The following is a 21,636-nucleotide window of genomic DNA, read 5'->3' on the forward strand; positions in this document are numbered from 1 at the left end:
CCCAGTTCACAAAACCAAAGTCTCATAAAATAATGAGCTGGGTATACAATCGCATATACAAAAACGAAACTACGAGGAGAACCATAACGACTAGGCAACGTCGACCCGGTAGCTATGCCGTAATGTTTGCCTTTCCCACGGTATTGCAGTCGATAGTTAAGATAACCAAAGGGTCCTTCAAGGGTACCTGTACGTACACAGGTGTGCAGAGTAATCAACTAGCCCCGTAGAGAGGCGGGGCCTTGATCCGGGTTCGCCTTTCTAACCCGTAGCTACCTGGTGCCGGGTTCGTAACATGGTAACAGAGAGGCTAAAATAAACAATGACCGGCTCTTAAAGTGACACTTATGTAAGAATCAAGTATTTTTTTAAGACTCCTCACGACACTAACTAAAAGGACGATGGTAGAGTGGGTTTTATTTCAATGCAAAGGACTTGCCGTTACTTGCCTTGCTCCCCTATTGTTTTATATATTGTCTTAATGTTTGTGTTTTTTTTTTACTGTATGGGGATCCTGTACATATAAGGATCTTGTGCTATCATTTTGTGGGGACTGTGATTCCTCGCTTTTTACAAATTTATTTCATCGATTCGGGGGGGGGGGGTATGTGACGAAAGCGAGGCTCATGGATACTGATATAGAGCTGACAGGCCCATTGTTATGCAAGAGTCTTGAATCACTGTTAAAGTGTTTGATCATGACGTCCATATTGGGTGGTTTGTTCCTCGTCTGCAAGCTAGATTTACAGTATTTTTTTAGATTTTGTTTTACAACTGTTGATTTGTGTCGTCCATTAGGCTACAAGTTGTTTGTTATTATTTTGCATATTATCGCCTTGCCGAGCATACCGGGAAAAGGTCATTTTTGAAACCTAACTGAAACCATCACTTGCCCAATCCACCTTCAAAATGTAACAGCTTGTAAAACTGTCACTTTACGAAGTGAGCTTTTCGGCACACATGACTATAGAACTGTATTTTCCCCAATTCGGATTACAATTAAAGTAGGAACGATAATAATGTGTTCACGGCTTCCACCCATAGGAACACACTGCCGATTCTGTCACACACATACTTCAAGGAATTCCAACCGCGAGTTCCTTTACATGGACAAATCAGAGCCTTGAATCTCTCGCGCCGTATAACCGGCTAACCTTTCCACCAGAAAGATTACTTGGCTCTCACAGGGATTAAGGAAGCAGACTTTAGATTTTAATCCCCCGGATTTGCGAAGTTTATCTCAATTCAAACGGTTGACAGTCTACTAGCTGCCTGGGGGTTCACTCTGTACATTGAGCAAGAGCCAAGCCACGGGCCGGTAAACTCCAAAGACTACAGTTGCCACGCTCGACTGAGCACAACAATAGCCCGGGCGCGTGCATTACGACAGGTACGCTGCCAACAAACCAAGGCCTCTAACACCTGGGCCGAAACAAACAACACGGCATTGTTATAAAGCCATTGATAAAACCATGTCGCCACAAAAACCTTGGACGAATCAGAAGCGGCGTTGTGGAGCCACTTGGAGACACGCTGATCCACTATCGACCATTCACAAGCCGCGACTCTCGCACGTGCGGTTGAGACGGGTTTTTTTTCTTCTTTTCTTTTTCGGCTGCTCTTGTTTCGGCCTTGCGTGTGGCCAAATCAGCCCTGATACCGTGAATGCGTAGGAATTCAGGTAGAGCGAAGCGTGGGAAAAGTCGTCAGCCTGACTTCACACGGGTAAGATTTGGAAAGACAGGGGCTCGTGAAAGAACCTTTGGTTTTAGGGGAGGCCGTCGTGTGGGCCAAAGGCACGCACTCTTTTATTCGCACCGCTCACCCGTGGTAGAAACCTGTGACCACATTCCGATACATGGCAGAGATCCGGTGAATCACTTTTCAAGTAAATAATATTACCACCCCGGCACCAAAATTATGTTTTGAGATCCGAGTATTAAATATGTATTCAGGGAAAATCAACTAGATGACAACTCCTGGAGTTGAAGAAGGATGGCAGCGGACAAGACGTCGAAAAGTCAGGAGAAACGAAAGGTAATCCTTTTATTTTTCTTCACATTTAAACCTAATTATTTCGTTTTTGATATTGGGAGGGGGGTCGCTGTTTTAAATTTTTTTAATCGATAAATCTTATTCCAACTCGTGGACTCAAATTAATCATGGAATAACTGATAACTAAATGTGAATTTGCAAAATTCAACTTTCTGAAACAGCTGCACGTTATTACAAAGACAGGTGTCAGTCGCGTGCTTAAATTACGAGCCTGTAGTACGAGAAGCATAGAGCGATTTAACAACCTCAGTCCCAAAATGCCTCCAGTCACTGAAGGACCTGTCATCAGAAAAGTCAGAAATTCCATGAGAATAGGCCTATTTTAAGTGACCCCCAAGGCCAACCCTAGAGGTGACGGCATTCTACGGTCCGATCCATAACACTTCCTCAGTTTGGATACATTTCTAGACAAGCTTGAACCACTCATTTCTTTTGAGTCGCTGGGCAACGTTTATACCCGTAAAACCGTCTCTGCTTTGGTAGACATTATCTTGTGGAGATTTTAGGAATATTTAATCTGAAATTGGAGAAATAAATTAACTGAAACTGTTAGCTAACCTGATTAATAGACCACCACTAAAACAGGACCACATGTATGTACATGTATCACCGTTCTGCCAAAACATAATTATCATCGGTGTTGAGGCATTGCATATTAAATATTATGTAGTGACTGACTCGTGTTACTTTTTTTTCTTAATATATTTTCCTTTTTATTATTTATGTTTCCAGATTCCATTAACACTATTTCGATTAAATAATCAGTTAATGAATCATTTTTTTTTTAAACATACCTTTGCAATCGACGAGCTCAATTCTTAATTTATAGTTGTTTACTTTCTCATTAAAGATAATAATTCACAGAATCCTTACTGCAGGGATATACTAACTTAATTAAGGCATGGGCCTGGGCCAAATTTCACAGAGCTGCTAAGCACAAAAATTTGTTTAGCATGAAATTTCTTCCTTGATAAAAACATGATTACCAACAAAATTTCCCTTTGTTGCATATTACGTGTTACTGGTATTCAGCTGATGTTTGCTCATCCCGAAAATCATGTGGAAATATACGGTTGGTAATCCTGTTTTTATCGAGGCAGAAATTTCACGCAAAGCAAATTGTTGTGCTTAGCAGCTCTATGAAATTGGGCCCTGGTTATGGTTTTGGGGTCCTTCAAAAGTTTCACATCCAGCCCTGCTGATTGGGTACTTATAGAAAATACTAATGGAAAAAAATGAGGAAAAAGGGGGTTTTCGTTGTGTGTGCTTTCAGATGACTGACAGGCTTCTCCTCATGTCTGAAGTCTTTCTCAGTTTCAAATATTATTTTTGTGAGAAATTACCTCTTTCTAAAAAAATTACGTTACTTCAGAGGGAGTCGTTTCTCACAATGCTTTATACTACCAACATCTATTCGTTGCTCGTTACCAAGTAGGCTTTTATTCTATTATTTTGAGTAATGACCAGGTTCTTTAAATGTGTTTATCTCTACTCCTTATGTTGATTAGTCTTCCAAGCCGTTGATGGAGAAAAGGAGACGGGCCCGCATCAACGAGTGTCTATCTAAGCTTCAATCTATTCTAGAGGCAGTCAATGGTCATTCAGAGGTAATTGCGTTTAAATTATTCATATACCATAATTCAACAAATAGTTGTTATTAAGGTAGCGGCCAGGCCCCTAGGCTTCGGTTTCGAAAGAGCAGGGGCACTAAGGGACTTTCTCATTGGGGCACCATGACGAAATTGGGGGCAGAGGATTTCAAGGGCACCAATGATGACCAGGGGGAACGGAGGTTATTGCCTTCAGGCTTGAGTATTATATACCAGGGCCAAATTTCATTGAGCCGCTTCAGCACAGAAAGTAAAGTGTGCTAACCACAACTGGAAAACCAGCCTACACTTTCTGACTGGTATCATGCTTATTTCTGCTTAGCAGCCAAAAAAACACAAATTTTCTGATTAAGCACATCAGGTAGCTATTACAACAACATTGAGGCCTCAGATACGGATGTAGTATTTGTAAACAAAACGAGGCAAACGACAACTTGCTAAGCAACAAGTGAGTGGGATACCAAATGCAATAACCCTAACATGTTTGCTGGTTAGCCCTAGCTATTACTGCTACGACAAGTAGTCAGGCACTTATACACGTTAACCTTTACACGACATGTGTTGATCTTATACAGTATCCATTTCGGGTCATTACAAAAAGTATACACTCACTTTAAAGTGGATTCCATGTAGTTTATTCACCTTTGTGACTTGTTGATTTTAGGTCTCACCTAGAGGTCATTATACATGCCTCTCAAAAAGATCACACTGTTGGTAAAGTCAAGGCCCGGTGCTTATAAAACCGATAACCTCACACGCAATAACGAAATATGGGTTTTTGAAGGTTGAGCAAAGATTCGATTTGGTGGTTCAAGGTTTTGGGATTTGTTTCAATTCTCCAGACAGGTACCACAAAATTGATTACAATTTTCAATACATGAATAAGACATAAACATTATGTAGGGCCTAATGACGGTGCATTATATAAACACGAACAAAGGAAAAAAATGGTTGAACAAAGATTCGATTTGGTGGTTCAAGATTGGGATTAGTTTTTCAATTCTACAGATATGGGGAGTAAACAAATTGATTACAATGGGAGACTTTCTGGGACGATAGATGGCAGCAGACTTACCGGGTAAATCCATTGTTCTCAGAATTATGCGCATGATCAGAACTACGTAAACAATGGACATTTACAGTACATATAGAAACATAAAATTATATTAAAAAAAAAAAAAAAAAAAAAAAAACAATGTTTATGTAGGCCTCTCCACAAAAAAATATCGCTGTTGGTAAGTCAAGGCATGCAACCGATCACCTCTCAGTCTCACGCTATGAAACATGAATTTATGAAGGTTTAACAAAGATTCGATTTTGTGTTTTTTTGTGCCTGATATGCTTCGTTTTAAAAGAGCAAGGGCATCAAGGCATGTTCCCCTTGTAAAGGGCATTTTTACTGTATCATTTCAAGGGCACCAAGGCAATGACCAGGGGGCATGGAGGCAATCGTCTTCACTGCCTCCGTAATGTATCAGTCCAGGCGGTTCACAATTCCCGATCACAGTTTCTGAGATTAGCATATTTGTCTTTACTCGAAGCCTATTGGTTCATAGTGCTCTACCCTCATGTTTTATTCAACAGACGCCTGGTGGTCATTCAAAAAGAGAGAAGGCCGAGATCCTTGAGCAGACTGTTCAGCTGGTAAAACACCTCCGACAGCAAGAACAAGGAGGTACAATTACATGTGTGTGGTTTTTTTTTTGACAGTCTGTCGCTTTAAATTTTGCCCTTAAAGTGGGCCTTTGGGAATGTCTAACTTGATGTCTGTGTCACCTTAGTATACGGTATACGTTTGGTAATGATTCAGCTTTGGATGTATTGCAATTATGCCGACCTCCCCCCATAAAAAAAAAAAATGCATATCACGAGCGTTCCCTCACCCCAATAGCCTATATGTCGCCGTCTGGCTCAAGTGTTTTTGCCCCTTAACCTTTTCAGTGATTAAAGCCAACAGGACCAGTAAGTTCTGACTGAAGGTTTTTTTTGGGCCAGCGGACCACAAGGGGAACCGTTGCAATAGAAGTGTCCTCTAAAAAGTGAATGAAATTCCAGTCCTGCGTTTATTATTGAAAACTCACACAAAACTAATATAAAGAATTACAGTTAAATTTTGCTCCTGTCAAAGTTTGCTAAATCTAAATCACGTACCCTCTCAAAATGACCAACACGCTCCAAACGACACGTGGGATTTAAACGGGTATTAATTTATCATGGATTGATCGAGGGACCAGAGTTTTGTTTGCCAATCTTTCTTGATTACAAACCTTAATACCAGATTAGTAGATAACGCAATGTTCTACACACTTGAGGAATTGAGGTTAGGCACTAACACACTGCACGAGTCCAGACAACAAAATCAGAGTCACTGTGTAACTTCAGTTGGAATATCGTCGGCTCCTCAGTGCTTTAAAGACACTCTCGACACATTGTTAAATACCATCGTCAGCTCCTCCTTAAAGGCACTTGACACGTTGTCAAAGACCAGTATTCTCACTTGGTATATCCCAACATGCATAAAATAACCAAAAATAACAACACATTTGGACTCAATTAGTGATCGAGAGAATGAAAGAAAAAACACCCTTGCTGCATAATGTGTGTTCTTTCAGATGCCTGAGAAGGGCTTCAGACCCAAAGTTTTTTTTATTATTTTGGTTGAGAAATTTATACATGTACCTCTTTCTCAAAAACTACGTTACTGCAGAGGGAGCCGTTTCTCACAATGTTTTATACTATCAACAGCTCTCCATAGCTCGTTACCAAAATTATGAAGCTTTTTTGCTAAAAAGTGTTTTGAGTATTACCAAATACATGTAGTGTCCAAGGTCTTTTGTCAGGGGGTAAGCGTCCCTGATGTACCGGTGTTCAGCAATACTTATTAAATACATTATAATGGTCGCAAGCAGAACTCACTTGTCCAACGAAAGAAAATGTGTGAGGTGTTAAACACCCTGGAGGAAGAAATAGATGGTGTCACCATGTTCAACTCTCAATACGTTTTTTTGTATTATTTTAATTTTGACACAGGGCAGACACGTGAGGTCCTTCCAATCGCACAATACAGGGCTGGATTCAACGAGTGCCTGAATGAAGTCAGCCGATTTATGGACGTCAACGAGCGCGCCCTCAACGCCGAAACACGAGCAGGACTTCTCAACCACCTTGCCTCATCGATGCAGACGCCGGCCTCCGCGCCGCCGGCCTCGCCGAGTAACGGTGTCGTCACGGGGAGCAGTGGGTGGAACACCGGACAGTTTGTGCAGCAGAGTCCGAGAAAAGCGACACTACCAGAGGAGGAACGGGTGGATGGTCGGGGCGTGGGGCGCCGTGGAGGCACGGTTGTCCAGCCGGTGAATCCTATGCCGCCACCTGACGCTGTGACCCCCTCACACGCTGGTGCAGCGTCAGCTTCAAACTATCCTACACGAATCTCTTCATCAAACAACCCCACATTACCCCCGACGCAGCAGCACCCTCTCAGGATGGTCCAGCCGCAGAAATCACCCGTTATTATCCCTGCCTCACAGGGGGTAGCACTACCAATAAATCTACAGTCACCACCAGCGGGTCATGTGGCTGTGGTCCTACCGGCACACTTACTGGGTTCATTCGTCGGTGGGCAGGTTGCCACTGGTCAACTTATTCCCTTATATCAGCAACAGGGTAGCGCCCCCGTCGCCAGTCAACGGGCACCGAGCTCAGAGTTGGTGACCATTCCGCCAGGGTCTAGTGCAATGTTCGTCCCTACACCTGGGAACAATCGCGATTTGAATCACGTCGATCCCACCGTCGGCTCTTCTTCAAACGGCAGGGGAGGTCGTGTGTTCGTAGCGCCCAGCCCAGTTCCCGGATGTTCTCCCAACATGGGGTCAACCAGTGTACGAATTGAGTCCTCTGCCCTGGCTAACCCAGAAAGACGGGTACCAGTAGCTACGAACCCACCAATCACGCCGTCGGGTGTGGAAACTATGGCAGCCAAAGGCACACCTGAGCACGGCATCATCTACGCACCAGCATCACTACCTATGCAGTTCTACGTTGCACCCTCTGCGTACGGTGCGGTAAGTGGCCCATTCCCGAATGGGCTCGCCTTAGCGAATCCGCCTTCTTTGGCTTTGGATGCCATTGGAGCTCATTGGAGGCCATGGGGCTTAGAGCAGAATCAAAGATAAGCATGGCCCAGGAAAAGGGCTTAACTCGAAAAGTTTCCAAAATTTGAAATCAGTAATCCGTCCAGTCCTTATTGTTTCAAATTTAGAAAAAAACGAATGCCGATCTTTATTATGAAATTTATTTCAGTTTTTATAGTTTTATATTAGTATGATTTGCCGAGGTGTGTTAAAAAAATCCGCAAGCTGTCAACGTTTTAGCGTTTGTTTTTGGGTATCCTAAAACCGTGTACACTTTCGTTAAAAGAAAATACTTGGCAGCCGAACCAAATTTATGGGTTTCTGAACAGAAAATGCGTAAATTTCCATAAAAAGTGGATATTATTATAACTATGTTTGAAAGTTAATGCAGTTTTGTTTTTCTTCTTGCTTTAAAAACCAACGGATATATTCCAAGTAGATAATAATGTATAAAAACAACACATTCCGCACTCTATTGCAATCACAAGATTTTATAAACCGATTAAAGTTAAATTAAAAACAAATTTTCCTCCTTGTTTTCAAAGTTCAGTTCGACTATGTACGGGAGAAAAGGCACGTACTTGTGTGTGTAAAGTTCTCACGTTTAGTGAAATAATTAGAGGTGAAATAATGTCAACAACAGAGGGCGCTACAATAGAGCTTATCACAAAAATACTGGGTATACGTGCGCTGTATGCGTTGAATGAGGTGCATGGTGGTCTAGCTAGCGCTCTAGTTTGATCCCTAGCTAGACCAGCATGCACCTCGTTCAACAGGATGCGCTTGCGCAATGGGTATTATTTGAGAAAAGGTCTGTGGACTCGGATTGTCAGACTGTACACACGCAGCTTTGTGTTGCAGTCACTCTGTGAACATTCTTTTCAGATGTACACTAATTAAGGAAATTCCTATTCTTTTACACAGTAAAAAACACTGTGTGGATGTGTGTACATGTATATCTACAGTGTTTCAGGCCCATACATTATGCGGACCTCGCTCGAAAAACACACGGTAATTGACGACTAACAATTCCTTTGATTTAAATTTAATTTAAATTGTTAAAAGTACACTAAGTAGTTTAATTATATTAATCGGACGTTGATTGGAAAATGGTGTTTGGAAACGAAAAACGCCCTCTCTCGTCAAAATGATTTTTCCGATGCTTGCTGTGGTTGACTGCTGTGCAGTGAAATGTTTTCTTATTTTTATCAAATCTATATTAACTTTACGCAACTCAGTTTCTTCTATTTCAGATAATTTATCAAATCGTTCTATTTTTCTGTAATATCATATCATTATAAAAGAGATACTAACAAACGAAAAAAGTATAAATAAAAGTTATATACAAATCAGAATACATGTAGTGTGTAGTTGGGTGTTGTTGAGATAGTTGGCCAGCAGGACCATGGTCAAATTTCATAGAGCTGCTAAGCACAACAATTTGCTTAGCATGAAATTTCTGCCTTGATAAACAAAGGTTTATTAACCAAATTTCTATTTGTTACATATTGCTTGTTTACTGGTATTCAGCTGTTGTTTGCTTATCCTAAAAATCACATGGAAATTTGGTTGGTAATCCTGTTTTTATCGAAGGCAAAAAAATGTCATGCTGAGCAAATTGTTGTGCTTAGCAGTTCTATGAAATTGGGCCCATGTCATTTCACAAGTGAATGAAACGAGCTGCTGTGCTCGTTCCAGCCTAGACTTGATTCAAGTGCAAGAAGCGAGAGGTCCCTAAGCATGTCCACCGTCAAAATGTAGATATTGTGGCCCGGATGTTGGGGGGTGTTCTAAAGTTAGGCGATGGGAATTAAAATAAAAGGACTTTCACGGGATTGGGACTTGAGTCAAGTTTAGTTCCATCCCTTCTCTTGCCCCCTCTCCACTCCCGCGCCCCCTGGAGTCCGCCCCTCCCCTCCCCGCGTAGAATTCCGTTACATGGTCTCCGCGCATCTCCAAGACCATCGACCCCTTGCTGCGTCCCCAAGAAAAGACCCTCATCTAAACCAGGTGTTGCTTGTAAAAACTCCTTATAGATGTTCATGATCCAGGTTTCTATCAAAAGATCACCAATCAATGATGCTTGTATCTCGCTCATTGATAGTTCACAAACACCCCCTTTCCGGTGGGAATTGTCTTGCCGAAGTTTCACATCAGCTCACGGCAAGCCTCTCTTGTATTAACGTTCATGTATCTTTCATCCCGGCTGAGGAAAAATCGTTTTTTGATGTCTGACAAGAGGGTTTATGGATGAGTCAAGATGCATTTTGGCTCTTCCAATATCAGGGGTGAATAATGTTAAACGGACCAGTGAAAAAGGTGGGCAAACTCATACATGTCATTTGTACTTATTAGTTCAAACTGGAAGTCATAATTATGCTCACGCCAATGTTGAAACATGGATGAAACAAAGTAAACAGAGGTTTAAAAGAGTGACCTTAAAACGTGGACCAATGAACCAATGAAATGACAAGCTATTTGATGACTTGCGATCAAAAAGATCAGAGCAAGTAATAAAAAACAGAGTTCTTTTCAGAACCGATAAGTCCCCCGAAATGCTAAAATCTACTCACTGGTAGTAAAATATAGAGCAAGACAGTTCTCTACAGAACAACATCTACCTGACAAGTAGAAACACATATTGTGCAACAGCAAACCAACAATTATGTAACTCCAGAATTGCAAAGGTCGTGGGTTCACATCCCACCCGAGCACTATGCTTGACTCTTTTCACAGAACTCTGGTAAGTACAGAGTATACAGTACTAACACACATTGTGTATGGGTCAAACTCAAAATGAATCACTCTTTATCCCGATACAAATTTAACATCTAATAAGCTACGTAAATTGTCCTTCAGAGCTACCCACTGGATTGGTAACGGCAGGGGTCATACCACTCTCCGAGTCTTATCCTTAGTTAATTGTAAATAATTAAGGAGACGAGGGCTTTCATTCAAACTGGATGGTCGAACAAGATCTTAGTCTCATTCAAGACACCTAAACCCAATTCACTAGCGACTAACCGCAACAAGTACATCTTTCCGGCTTGAGGGATTGGTCCCCAGTCCTGAGTAAATTGGTATAAGGGGACTGGAGGTCAGACTGCGAATAAGGAAAGTGGTGGAGCCCCCCACCCCCCCCCCCTATCTCCACCACGGGAGAACAAAGTTGTCGCGTATGAAATAATTAATTGTGATATAATAATTGGCAAGCCCCATCACGTGCTTTGTTGTTGTTTTTAGGCGGGGTGGAGACACCCCCCCCCCCCCCCGATGAGAAAAATTATAATGTTCGCATATGAAATAATTTATTGGGGGGGGGGGGCACACTACGGACCAGATATATATTAATATATAGTTGTGGACGAAACCCACGTGCTTTGTTGTAAGTTGTTTTGTTGTTTTGAGTAGCGATATGGGTTTGTTCCTTTTTTGGGAAAAAAATTCAAAACAATACCATTAATTGTCTTTCCACAATGATACAAACCGTCAATTTTTTTGTTTTTAGTTCCCAAAGAAAATATCCTCACAGCTAAGTTCCCTTTTGAGAAACTCAACAAGTACATCACAGTGCAATTAGACCCCTGTATCTTGAAGGAGCCTCCCAGCTTGGCACACACAGTGTATTCAATGAAGATTTCTATGCCTATTGTTTTGCTCATCATCTGTAAAAAGCCCCCCAAACCAATCGAAGAAGATATCTCTCTAAGTCCGGCCTTATTGGCAAAACAAAGCTCTTGGGCAGACCAGCGGATCGAACCCAAGACTAAAGAACAAAATTGACTCGTTTGGGCGGGAGAGGGGGAATCCGACGCGGGTGGCAAAATTTCCCACCAAGTTTTCCCGCTTAAAGCCACTGCGTGGGCCCTATTGGTAGTTATCAAAGACTAGTCTTCTCACTTGGTGTATCACAACATATGCATAAAATAACAAACCTGTGAAAATTTGAGCTCAATTGGTCGTCGACGTTGCGAGATAACTATGACAGAAAAAACATCCTTGTCACACGAAGTTGTGTGCTTCAGATGCTTGATTTCGAGACCTCAAATCTAATTCCGAGGTCTCGAAAGCGAATTCGGGGAAAATTACTTCTTTCTCGAAAACTACGTTAATTCAGAGGGAGCTGTTTCTCACAATGTGTTATACTATCAACCCTCCCCATTACTCGTTACCAAGAAGGTTTTATGCTCATAATTGTTGTCCTTTTTTTGTCTTTTGAGTAAGTGTCCACTGCCTTTAAGCTTGAAGCAGAGCCTTGCCGAGCTGCTGAAAACATGGGATGTGACAATAAAAAGTCTCGTTGAGATGGTGGATACACAACTATGACAATATCACAGTTTTGTTATAAAACGGTCTGTATTATATTCAATTCACACATTGTGCCCCACAGCACCTTGGACAAAATGGTATGGTACAATTCAAGATGTCCACCCAGAATGTCCACTCTCAAAAAGACTAGGCCCTAAAAACGTATAATAGTTTGCAGAACAACCATTGAAATGTGTGTCATTTTCAACGTAAAGAGTGTACTGTTCATAATCGTCTCTAAATTACTAGTACTTCTGGAAAATCTTTAAGTCGATGGGAAACTTCTTGAAGAGGTTCCAATATTAAGATCATGGCAACAGAGGACTAAGCCTCTTTAGTCCCCTGTAGTAATATAGGTCTATACATAATATTCTATTAAATAAAAAGTACGAGACAATAACGATGGCCAACAAAAACGAAAACTTTATAACTTTGCTAACTTTATGCTCCAGATATTGCAATATTTTATACAATTTTACGTTTGAATTGATCACAGGCAACACATGCACCACAGTTAAACACAGCTAGCCACTTCACTTTGGGGTTTAATGGTGTTCCCGATTAAACCGATTCCACTGACATCAGAAGAAGCACTTTGATTCTTGTGGATCTCATTTATCCTCACTTCGGTCAGCTATTGTGACCAATTAAGAACCAAGTGAGAACGTCTTCAATTTCATGTAATCAGCCTTGATAAAGACACAATCAGATTAATTGGGGCCGTCTTGTAATTCTATCTTTGAATTCCTCCGTCTTTCCAAACTCTCTTTATTTTCCCTCTTGATTCTGATGAAGTCTTAATAGAGATAAGATGATGCTGTACTTAAAGGGATGTACGTACATGTACATCCTTTAATCAATAAGGAGTTTGACATGGGATTTGGGATTAAGTCACACTGTCCAATTTATGCCTAATCCTTTGATACAGGTTTTGTTTTCCTTCTCAAGGTTTGAGTTGTTGGGACTTTGCAGACGTTTGGCTATAGGTATGGGATAATGTTGGAATTTGTCACTGAGAACAGTAGGCCTATCCAAACTTGGTGAATACCAACGTGCATACAAACAAAAAACTGTTAAAACTTGGGCTCGATTGTTTTATTGAAGTTGCGAGAAGGCAAGAAATAAACACCCTCCTTGCATCCATTTTGGCATTTTGGATAAGCCATTTCCGTCTGGTGCATTTTGGTGGAAGCCATTTTGTAACCACTATGGCATTTTGGATAAGCCATTTCCATCTTGTGCATTTTGGTGGAAGCCATTTGCAACCACTTTGGGCATTTTGGTACATGCCGTTTCCAGCCACTTTGAGAATTTTGGTAACAAAAGCCATTTGCAAAACGTTGTGCATTTTGTACAATCAAGTCATTTGCAACCACTTTGGGTATTTTGGTCAAAGCCATATGCAGCCACTTTGGGTGTACAAGCCATGCACTTTGTGTATTTGGGTACAAACCATTTGCAACCATGGCGGGTATTTTGGTTTTGGCCATTTTCAGCCGTTTTGGTGCAAGCCGCGCACTATAATAAGCCATTTGAACTAATTATGGCCATTTTGGTACAAGTCATTTGTAACCACTATGTGCATTTTGGCACAAACGATGGCAATTTGTCCCACCTTTTCAAATAAAAATAAAAACAGTCCGAAATTTGTTTGAGAACAATCACCGCGTTGCAACCTTCGGGATATCGATGTAATGAGTTAAGCCACAGGTGCCGTGTTTTTTAATCCGGGACCCGTGACCACAACCGCTCAATCAAGACCTTTGAATTTCGGTTCGATCCGTGTGCTTGCCCGCGGCCTTGTTTGGGGCCCTAAAATGAATATGTTGTAACCACAACATAATCCTTTACAAAAGACACAGTTTTTCTTCGATTAGTTGAGGAGGGGGAGGGTAGGGGGGAACAGAAGATATCAACAGGCCACACTGCATTGTTTTTCTACTTCGAGATAAATTGCATAAGGGATGGGAGTGGCCAAGGGTTGTTTTAAAGTGGGGGTAATACATCAGATAACGAAAGGAAGACGGCGATGTAATGGAATGCGTGGGTTGTTAAGGGGGAAATTGACAAAAGTTTTCAGTCACAACGATGAACAAAACCGTGTATTGTTTTAATTTCGTTCATAGACAGCTTGTGATCCATGGGTAGCATGGAAGTTTGAACAAATCAAAAGTTAACAGCCGATTCTGGAGTCCGTAACCAACTTGGCCTTTTGAGATAATTATAGAATGGACACTGGAGTAAAGTGCACATACCCAAACCACGTTGTCCACCATGTCTTAAATTGGCTCTTATAGGGCCATGTTATACATGAGGCAATTTACAGGCAACCACTCAATGCAATATCCAAGAAGAGAATCGATTTACTTGGTGAATGTTCGGGAATTGTAAGACATTTGTTTGAAAATAATAATGACTGAACGTGCTACCAAAGTGGTCTGCAGTTGGTTGACAGTGTCAAAGTTGCCAAAGGCAGCCAATGGTTCACTGACAGTAAATCGTGCAAGGAGTTTTGTAAGCAACATTCACTTCAAGTCTGAACAGAAATCTTCAAGAACCAAGAAGTCTCACATGGTGTTACCGCAACCCAAATAATATACGTAATGTATACAGATTTCTTTACAAAAATACTGTGTCACAATTCAATTAAATATTGGTTTATTTTATAAAACTACATCACCAAATAAAAAGTCAGAGACTGAGGGGAAAAAAGCGAGAAAAAAAACCCTGGTGGACACAAAATCCCCCATGAGTATAATGGTCACACGCAAGGTCCCACTTCTCAGAGCAAAGATCGAGCCTAGAATTCAGTTCCCTCGTCCCTCAATGACGTGCCCTATTGTTCCTCAAGAAGATGGCAGCGTTCCAACACACGCGAGGAAGGATTAAAGACGACAGGTAGATCAAAGGAACCTTTAGGTTTTGATCCACGTGAGAACATATCCTGAATGAATAGAGCTTATCGATCGCCTTGAATGCCCGACACATGGATCGATTCGACCGCATTAATATTGACGGGTTGCAGATACACAACAAGGCTGACTTCAGCCCCCTTTTCACATGGGAGCCGAAAACCAACGACCATCGCGAATTGGCTGTCCCAAAGATTGCAAGCGACGTCAGCCCTTTTCACACGAGAACCGAAAACCAACGACTATCGTTTGGGGCGACAGTACTGTTGTCTGACACAAAATTTGTGTCCTTTCAGCGTCCCAAATAATAGTCTTCACGTCTGTAGTCTTTCAATACAAGAGTGAGAAAGTACCTCTTTCTCAAAAACTACCTCAGAGGGATCCGTTTCACAAAATAGTTTGCACTATCAACAGCTCTCCATTGCTGCTCTGTGAAACAAGCAGCTCGAGTCAATTACTTGTAAAAGTGATACAGTGGTACTGCCTAATTTGAACTATGCGCAAGGAATGCAGTGTTGTAAAAGCAAATTAATTTGTGCAAGAACAAGCTTGGAAAGTTGTGAGATTTATTGTATCCGTGTTTACTACGAGGAACCATCTGGAACGCAAGTGGATGTAGAATCCCTGCTGCTCGGGGAGGAGTTCATCAGTAACGGGCCGGGAGTCGACTAAGACAACAAAGGGCGCCACCAGCCATCCCCTTTAACAATGCAGATTGTATAATCTAAATTGTACATACAGTAGTTGCTTTGAAACAACAACAGAACCGAGACCAAGTGAGTTTCATGGCTGAAATCCCAAAGGTTGATGACTACAAATATTAATATTACATTGTGGTTTTTCTAGACTGCAGCGAGTGCTACCAAAGAGGGCCAGCGTGTTTAAAAAGGTAGCCTTTATGTCATTATAAATTGTTAACCAAAGTCTATAAACTCATGGAGGAATAGTTGGAAGCAAAATCTCAAAGGCACATAAATAAAGCCCAAGTTCCCCTCAAAGACATTTTATTTTAATCAATGCCATTGTTATCATTGATCTAGCTGATGTTAACCAAAAGATTACTAAATAAGAACCCCCCTCCCCACCCGAGACTAACGAACTGACCCTATTCCCGTTCGCAGAACAAAATAATTGTAATAATTAACACAAAACCAGACAAATCATTGAATTGAGACAGTTGTACTTTTACTTTTCACAATTCTATTTTATTTCAAGAACTTAAACCATCGACCAGCGACATAAGCCCTCTCACACGCAATTCAAGCGGTAAAGTCACACAAACAAATTGTTATACAAAAATATCTGTTATTATTTGAATACAAATTTACATATCTTGAAAAAATAATACATTATTAGCAAAAGCAGAAGTTGAGGTTTAAGAACATTGAGCTTAAGTCGTTCAAGTTTAACAGGGACCAAAAAGAAGCAATACTTTCAAAAACAGGTTTATCTGACCATGATCTGACATTGTGTTATAAATGCAAGCTTATTCAAAAAGAGCAACTTGTCTACGTTTCTTGCTCTATGGTTAAACTTAGATAATTTTGGATTGAAAAGACAAGTTGAACAAAAGAAGTCCTTAAACCTTCTTCAATTTATAAATCTTCAGGGGAAACAAATTCCTTAATAAATACAAATTGGCAAATTAATGTAGTCTTTAAAGATCGAGGAAAGTTGAGCACCAATATAAATCTGAGAATTGTTCTGTAATTGTCTACCAGGGCCGCCACACATTCTCCTGAGGTACTACGTGACGGCTGACGGCTTTGTGACGTCTGACTGATGTAGCCATGGCTGACTTGGCTTTTGGTTTGTACTGATGAGGAGATGGGAGCCGGGTGTATTGCTTCTGTTCGACGGGTGACGGTGGGGGCGTTGGGAAGATGATGGAAGACTGAGTACTCGATTGGCTAAGAAGGGATGGGTTGCTATGGGCAACAAAGTCAGACGGGATGCACAGCATCAGTTGGTTCTGTTGTTGTTGTTGCTGAGCTGGCATGTAAGTGCTGCAGTTTGTTGACTTGGGAACAGGGCTGGAAGCAGGTGATGTGGTTGCAGGGGCTGTGGTTTGTTGGACAGCATTATGGTGATAACTGTAGCCACCCTGAGCTGCTGCTGGGCTGGGCTCGTTCAGGCTGCTGCAACGGTCAGCTAAGTGGTTCATGATTCTCAATCGGGTCTCCAAGTCGATGGATTCGCAGTTGGAGAGAAAGCTGGAAGCCTCGCCAAGGCACTCGCTGTATCCAGCGTGGTATTGGCTGATCTGTGCGGATGGGGAGGTACGCCCGTCTGTGGATGTTGACTGGACCTCTTTCAGATAACGCACTGTCATCTCGAGAATATCTGCCTTTTCCATTTTGGGTTGGCGGGAAATCTGTGATAAGACAAAGAAACAAAATGAGAGAAATTAAGTACAAGCTCAAAAATGTGATTCAAGGTAAATAAACACGCTTATAACAAACTGGGGCATTTTTAAACAGGCTTAAGATATCAAGGCCCAAGAGATGATCCAGGCAAGGTCGATTACAAAAGGCTTCAAAAACTTTCCCACGATCGTCTGTCATTATATCCCCCTAGACCCCATTGTACTACACCCAGAAGTCGTTAGCGCGTCGACTCGCTAACAATAAAGCTGCGGTGCTGTTTCACTGCCCGCATTCAGCACGAGTGAACAACAGATCAGTCGCGCGCCCTTCACACAAGCCCCCTTTGACAATCGCAGGAGCTCATGCGGTTTGGTTATGTCCATAAGCCTATTAACACAGCTTGGTGTTCCATTCAGGGGGGACCGTGGGAATGCATTGGGATCCTGGAGTGATGAAGCCCAACTGAACAATGGGGGAATACCTCAAAATAATGGGTTCGTTACCAACGAGGGCGGGTGAACCAGCACACTTCTGTGTTGACAGGTTTTTTTTCTTCTGGTGCGTCAGAGATGAATATGAATAACTTGATCATGTGACCTTGCTTTTAGGTTGATTGATTGTGCATAGGGCAAAAACAAACCCACGAAATTAAGACAAAGTTAAGGTACCATGAGAGGCACACGAAATGCCTAGAGAATAGCAGTAAAACCTGATTGCAGTTCTAAATACAACACTATAAAAACACTTCCGTTTCCTTTCTATTCTGAAAATAGGGAAAACAATAAGAAGGAATACCGTTTCTGAATTGCATGTTGGAGGGTATCAATTTATGGTAATGTTTCAAATGATAAGAAAATGCTGTACATACCTCTTTGCGTATGGCAGGGAAGACTAGACTCTTGAGCTGCAACAAGCTGTCATTGATACGAGCCCTTCGTTTGCGCTCCATCATGTGTTTTGACGTCTGTTGGAAGAAAACAAAAATGAGCAATCATTAATTTTGTGATTTGTAATACAGTCTATGTACAGTCAATCAAAATAAAATCAACGATCGAAATGATTTGAATTTCAAAAGGTTTAAAAAATTGTTTGCGGCAGAATTATTAAAACTTTAACAGTACAGCATGTTCATCATTGAGATAAATTCATTCAGTGTGTAAGACCATTTTTGGGCTTCGAATCCCAAGACATAGAACCACATCAATGGTTTGAATTTGACAGACAAAATATCAAATGTCAAACTTTAAAGACAGATTTACTTTGAATTATTAGTACAAAGTCCTACTGTACTAGCAATATAGAAAGAGTTGAATGTATCAATAACGTACCTTAGGCCTGTCAATGGCGGATTCGTGCATCATAGCGTTGGCATACATCTTGAAAATTCGCTGAAAAATGTTTCCAAAAGATACAAGTGTAGACTGTCGTGATCGTGGGAAACGTCTCTGAGGATGGTCGGGTTTAGAATGATGTGATCTACAACACGAGAGTCCTTTTTATCAGTCACACGTGCCGATCAGAGGAGAGTGCCCTCGGCGGTCTATTCAAGTGTGAAATTCCCTCACAACTGACCAATCCTCGCACGCGTCTCATTGTTACCCAGTGGTTCCACACTGCAGCCCGCCACGCGAGTAAGTGCTGCCCAGTCATTGGTCGAAATGCATTACCTCATCTCGCTACGCGACTCTGATTGGCTCGCACGGTTCAGAATTAACATAAACCGTGATGCTGCTGGCTTTCACGATGCCAAACAACCCCGTGTACGCGTCAGGGTTGTATTGTTCGCGTCTATTGACTGTGGTCGTTAGGGCCGCTAATCGGCACTCAACACGTGCGTGCCCTGTTGTTCCCAGCGACCGGTGCAGCAACCGAAAAGCGGTGGGAAAACTCCACCCCTTGGCTTCTTCGTGTGAGGGTAAACAATTGCCATTTGGTGTGCCAATATCAACCTACCAGCTGGCCCCCCTTCCAGCCCCCCCCCCCCCCAATCATAGTTGTCACACACTTGCAACCAGCAATTTAATAGCGTGTGGATCGTGCATAAATCCTAATAATTCACATAACGCATGTCTCGCACGCGCTGATTCCACAGGACGGCAATTGTTCCCCAAAATTGGAACAATGTTCGAGGGGGGTTCACAAATAATTTCGGTTGGATAGAATGTATTTAGTTCAAAAGTTTTTAACGGAGACTTTTTCATTTGTTTACACGTGACGCATTCGCGTGTCGACAGGTGCCTGTGTTCGGCCACTGGTAATTATTAAGTGGCCACCTTTATGAATCATCTCCGATATAATCAGAGAAGGTGGAAAGATCATTGCATTTGAATACTCTCAAATTGATAACTTTCAAAGCATGACAAGTATCATTTGATAAAGTAGCCTTTGCGTTGAAGACCAGTAACTTTTTATGTTGTTATAACACTTGCGTTATGCGTCTCTACGAAAACAAAATAAAAAAATTTTCTCAATGCATCCAAACATGAAAAATTACTTTAGAATATGAAATAAATAATGTTCCCTGAGACATAACTTACTTTTGAATGTAACAAATGGTACAAGAAGTCTAGCAAATAGAAAAATGACTTTAAGATCACAGTTTTCCTAACGATATGCTCAAACAAAAAGGTGTCGAGTTTAATGAGGAAACTTTGCGCTGGGTTTACCAATCTGCAGCGAATAATATCGATCGTAAGTTGACTGTTTAGAGTTTCATAAAATATTGTATTTTGGGTTATTTTGTCCATTTTTAGTTTTACGATGGTTCGCCAGCCAGAAAATTAAGAAACAAATATCACTTTCAATTTGTTTGTCAAATTGTGTTGCAAATAAACAATCGTGAACCAACTTCAAAAAATGAGGTATGTTTACGAACCCTTTTCTTATAATAAATCATAAATTGTGAATACTTTGACTTTTAAAAATATTCAACTTAAAGTAAAGGGCAAGTTGTAAATTTATAGGTTTAGTTTTCCTCGCGACGGAAAAGGCCCTAATATTTGACAGTTTCTTGTTTAATAATAACCATAAGTAAGTACAATTAAACAAATGTTTGGTTTAAAAGTATACTTCTCGTACGTCAAATCGACATTGTTATATCGAAGTGGGATATTAACAGCCCAACACCCCAGGGTATAAAGTAAATTTCAGATTGACCGAGAATAAGTTTGTGTTGATGTGCATCATTATAAAAGTTGTTAAGAAGATTCTTTTTCTCGCAAGAAAAAAACCTAACTGCGCCCATCTTTCAAAACAAACGGCCAATTATTAACAGTTCAAGCCCATCATAACTCACAACATCTGAACTTATTATTGGAACAAACATAATTTTATTTTTAAATATGACTAAGAATTTGCTATTTTTTTTATTATAAAAAGAACCAACAAAATTTCCCGCAAAAAAAATAAAAAATATTGTGAAATCGAAACCATTATTTCGACAGATAAAAAACCCCAAACCATCTGAGCCACCGACCGCTGCAAGTTCCTGGGACCCGCGATCCCGGGCCGTGGGAACGGTGCTACGACGCTGTCAGCTTATGCTTAGCCCCAGGGGTTATTACCAGATCAGCGCGTTCAGGCGCAACACTTCCCTTTGTCCGCCGTAGTTTTCCCACGACCGGATTGAAAGGAACACGGACAATTAACTGCGTGCGATATTACACCAATTGTTTAGCCGGGACTGTGATGGTGTGTATTGAGGTATGGGTTAGGGCAACAGCCACCCCCCCCCCTACCACCACATACACAAAGCTATACAGACATGCCTTTCGTTTACACATGGTTTAAAACTATTAAGCACCTTGTTCAAATTATTATTAGACCACAAGAGGGAAGGGTTTATTTTCGTGACGTACGTGACTGGGTTCTATTTTGGAACGGTCTCTATTTGCCATTGGGGCTCGTATTTTGTTCAACTTGTTGCGAGTCTGCCCGCCTGAGCGTGAAATATCGGGCGGGTTTGACCAATGCATGAACATAGTAACCAACTGGTGGGGACATGTGTCTTTATAAATAAATGCAAAACGTTTATGTTTAAAAACAAATCATTGCAGAATTTACCGCTGAGATACACTCATCATAAACATATTTTGTTGGTAAACACGTATAATATAATAATCACAGAACTCCATTGTGCAATAATGATATTAAAGGTACCGGACTCTTGGTAATTATCAAATACCAGTCTTCTCACTTGGTGTATCTCGGCATTCTATATATGCATAAATTAAGTTTGAACTCAATATTAGTC

General features: G+C 41.2%; 2 protein-coding genes across 2 annotated transcripts; one reads left to right on the forward strand and one right to left on the reverse strand.

The window, feature by feature from the left end:
• Positions 1-1,724: 1,724 nt before the first annotated feature.
• LOC117302469 (protein hairy-like) lies at positions 1,725-8,686 on the forward strand. The gene is made up of 4 exons (XM_033786423.1): positions 1,725-2,037; positions 3,564-3,662; positions 5,250-5,340; positions 6,696-8,686. The coding sequence occupies exons 1-4, from the start codon at positions 1,996-1,998 to the stop codon at positions 7,838-7,840; spliced, it is 1,377 nt and encodes a 458-aa protein (XP_033642314.1). The 5' UTR covers positions 1,725-1,995; the 3' UTR covers positions 7,841-8,686.
• A 7,530-nt stretch (positions 8,687-16,216) lies between these two features.
• Positions 16,217-18,874, reverse strand: LOC117302470 (transcription factor HES-4-B-like). The gene is made up of 3 exons (XM_033786424.1): positions 18,713-18,874; positions 18,253-18,348; positions 16,217-17,392 (listed from the first exon to the last, which is right to left on the reverse strand). The coding sequence occupies exons 1-3, from the start codon at positions 18,758-18,760 to the stop codon at positions 16,733-16,735; spliced, it is 804 nt and encodes a 267-aa protein (XP_033642315.1). The 5' UTR covers positions 18,761-18,874; the 3' UTR covers positions 16,217-16,732.
• Between the last annotated feature and the right edge of the window lie 2,762 nt (positions 18,875-21,636).

This window comes from Asterias rubens, chromosome 18 (assembly GCF_902459465.1).
Source record: "Asterias rubens chromosome 18, eAstRub1.3, whole genome shotgun sequence".
Taxonomy (NCBI): domain Eukaryota; kingdom Metazoa; phylum Echinodermata; class Asteroidea; order Forcipulatida; family Asteriidae; genus Asterias; species Asterias rubens.

Excerpts from the sequence above, each read along its gene's own strand:
- LOC117302469 (XM_033786423.1), top strand. The coding sequence starts at position 1,996 with ATGGCAGCGGACAAGACGTCGAAAAGTCAGGAGAAACGAAAG. Across the intron at positions 2,038-3,563 it reads AAAGTCAGGAGAAACGAAAG|TCTTCCAAGCCGTTGATGGA; the intron begins GTAATCCTTTTA and ends TATGTTGATTAG. Across the intron at positions 3,663-5,249 it reads CAGTCAATGGTCATTCAGAG|ACGCCTGGTGGTCATTCAAA; the intron begins GTAATTGCGTTT and ends TTTATTCAACAG.
- LOC117302470 (XM_033786424.1), bottom strand. The coding sequence starts at position 18,760 with ATGTATGCCAACGCTATGATGCACGAATCCGCCATTGACAGGCCTAAG. Across the intron at positions 18,349-18,712 it reads CCGCCATTGACAGGCCTAAG|ACGTCAAAACACATGATGGA; the intron begins GTACGTTATTGA and ends TTCTTCCAACAG. Across the intron at positions 17,393-18,252 it reads TCCCTGCCATACGCAAAGAG|ATTTCCCGCCAACCCAAAAT; the intron begins GTATGTACAGCA and ends GTCTTATCACAG.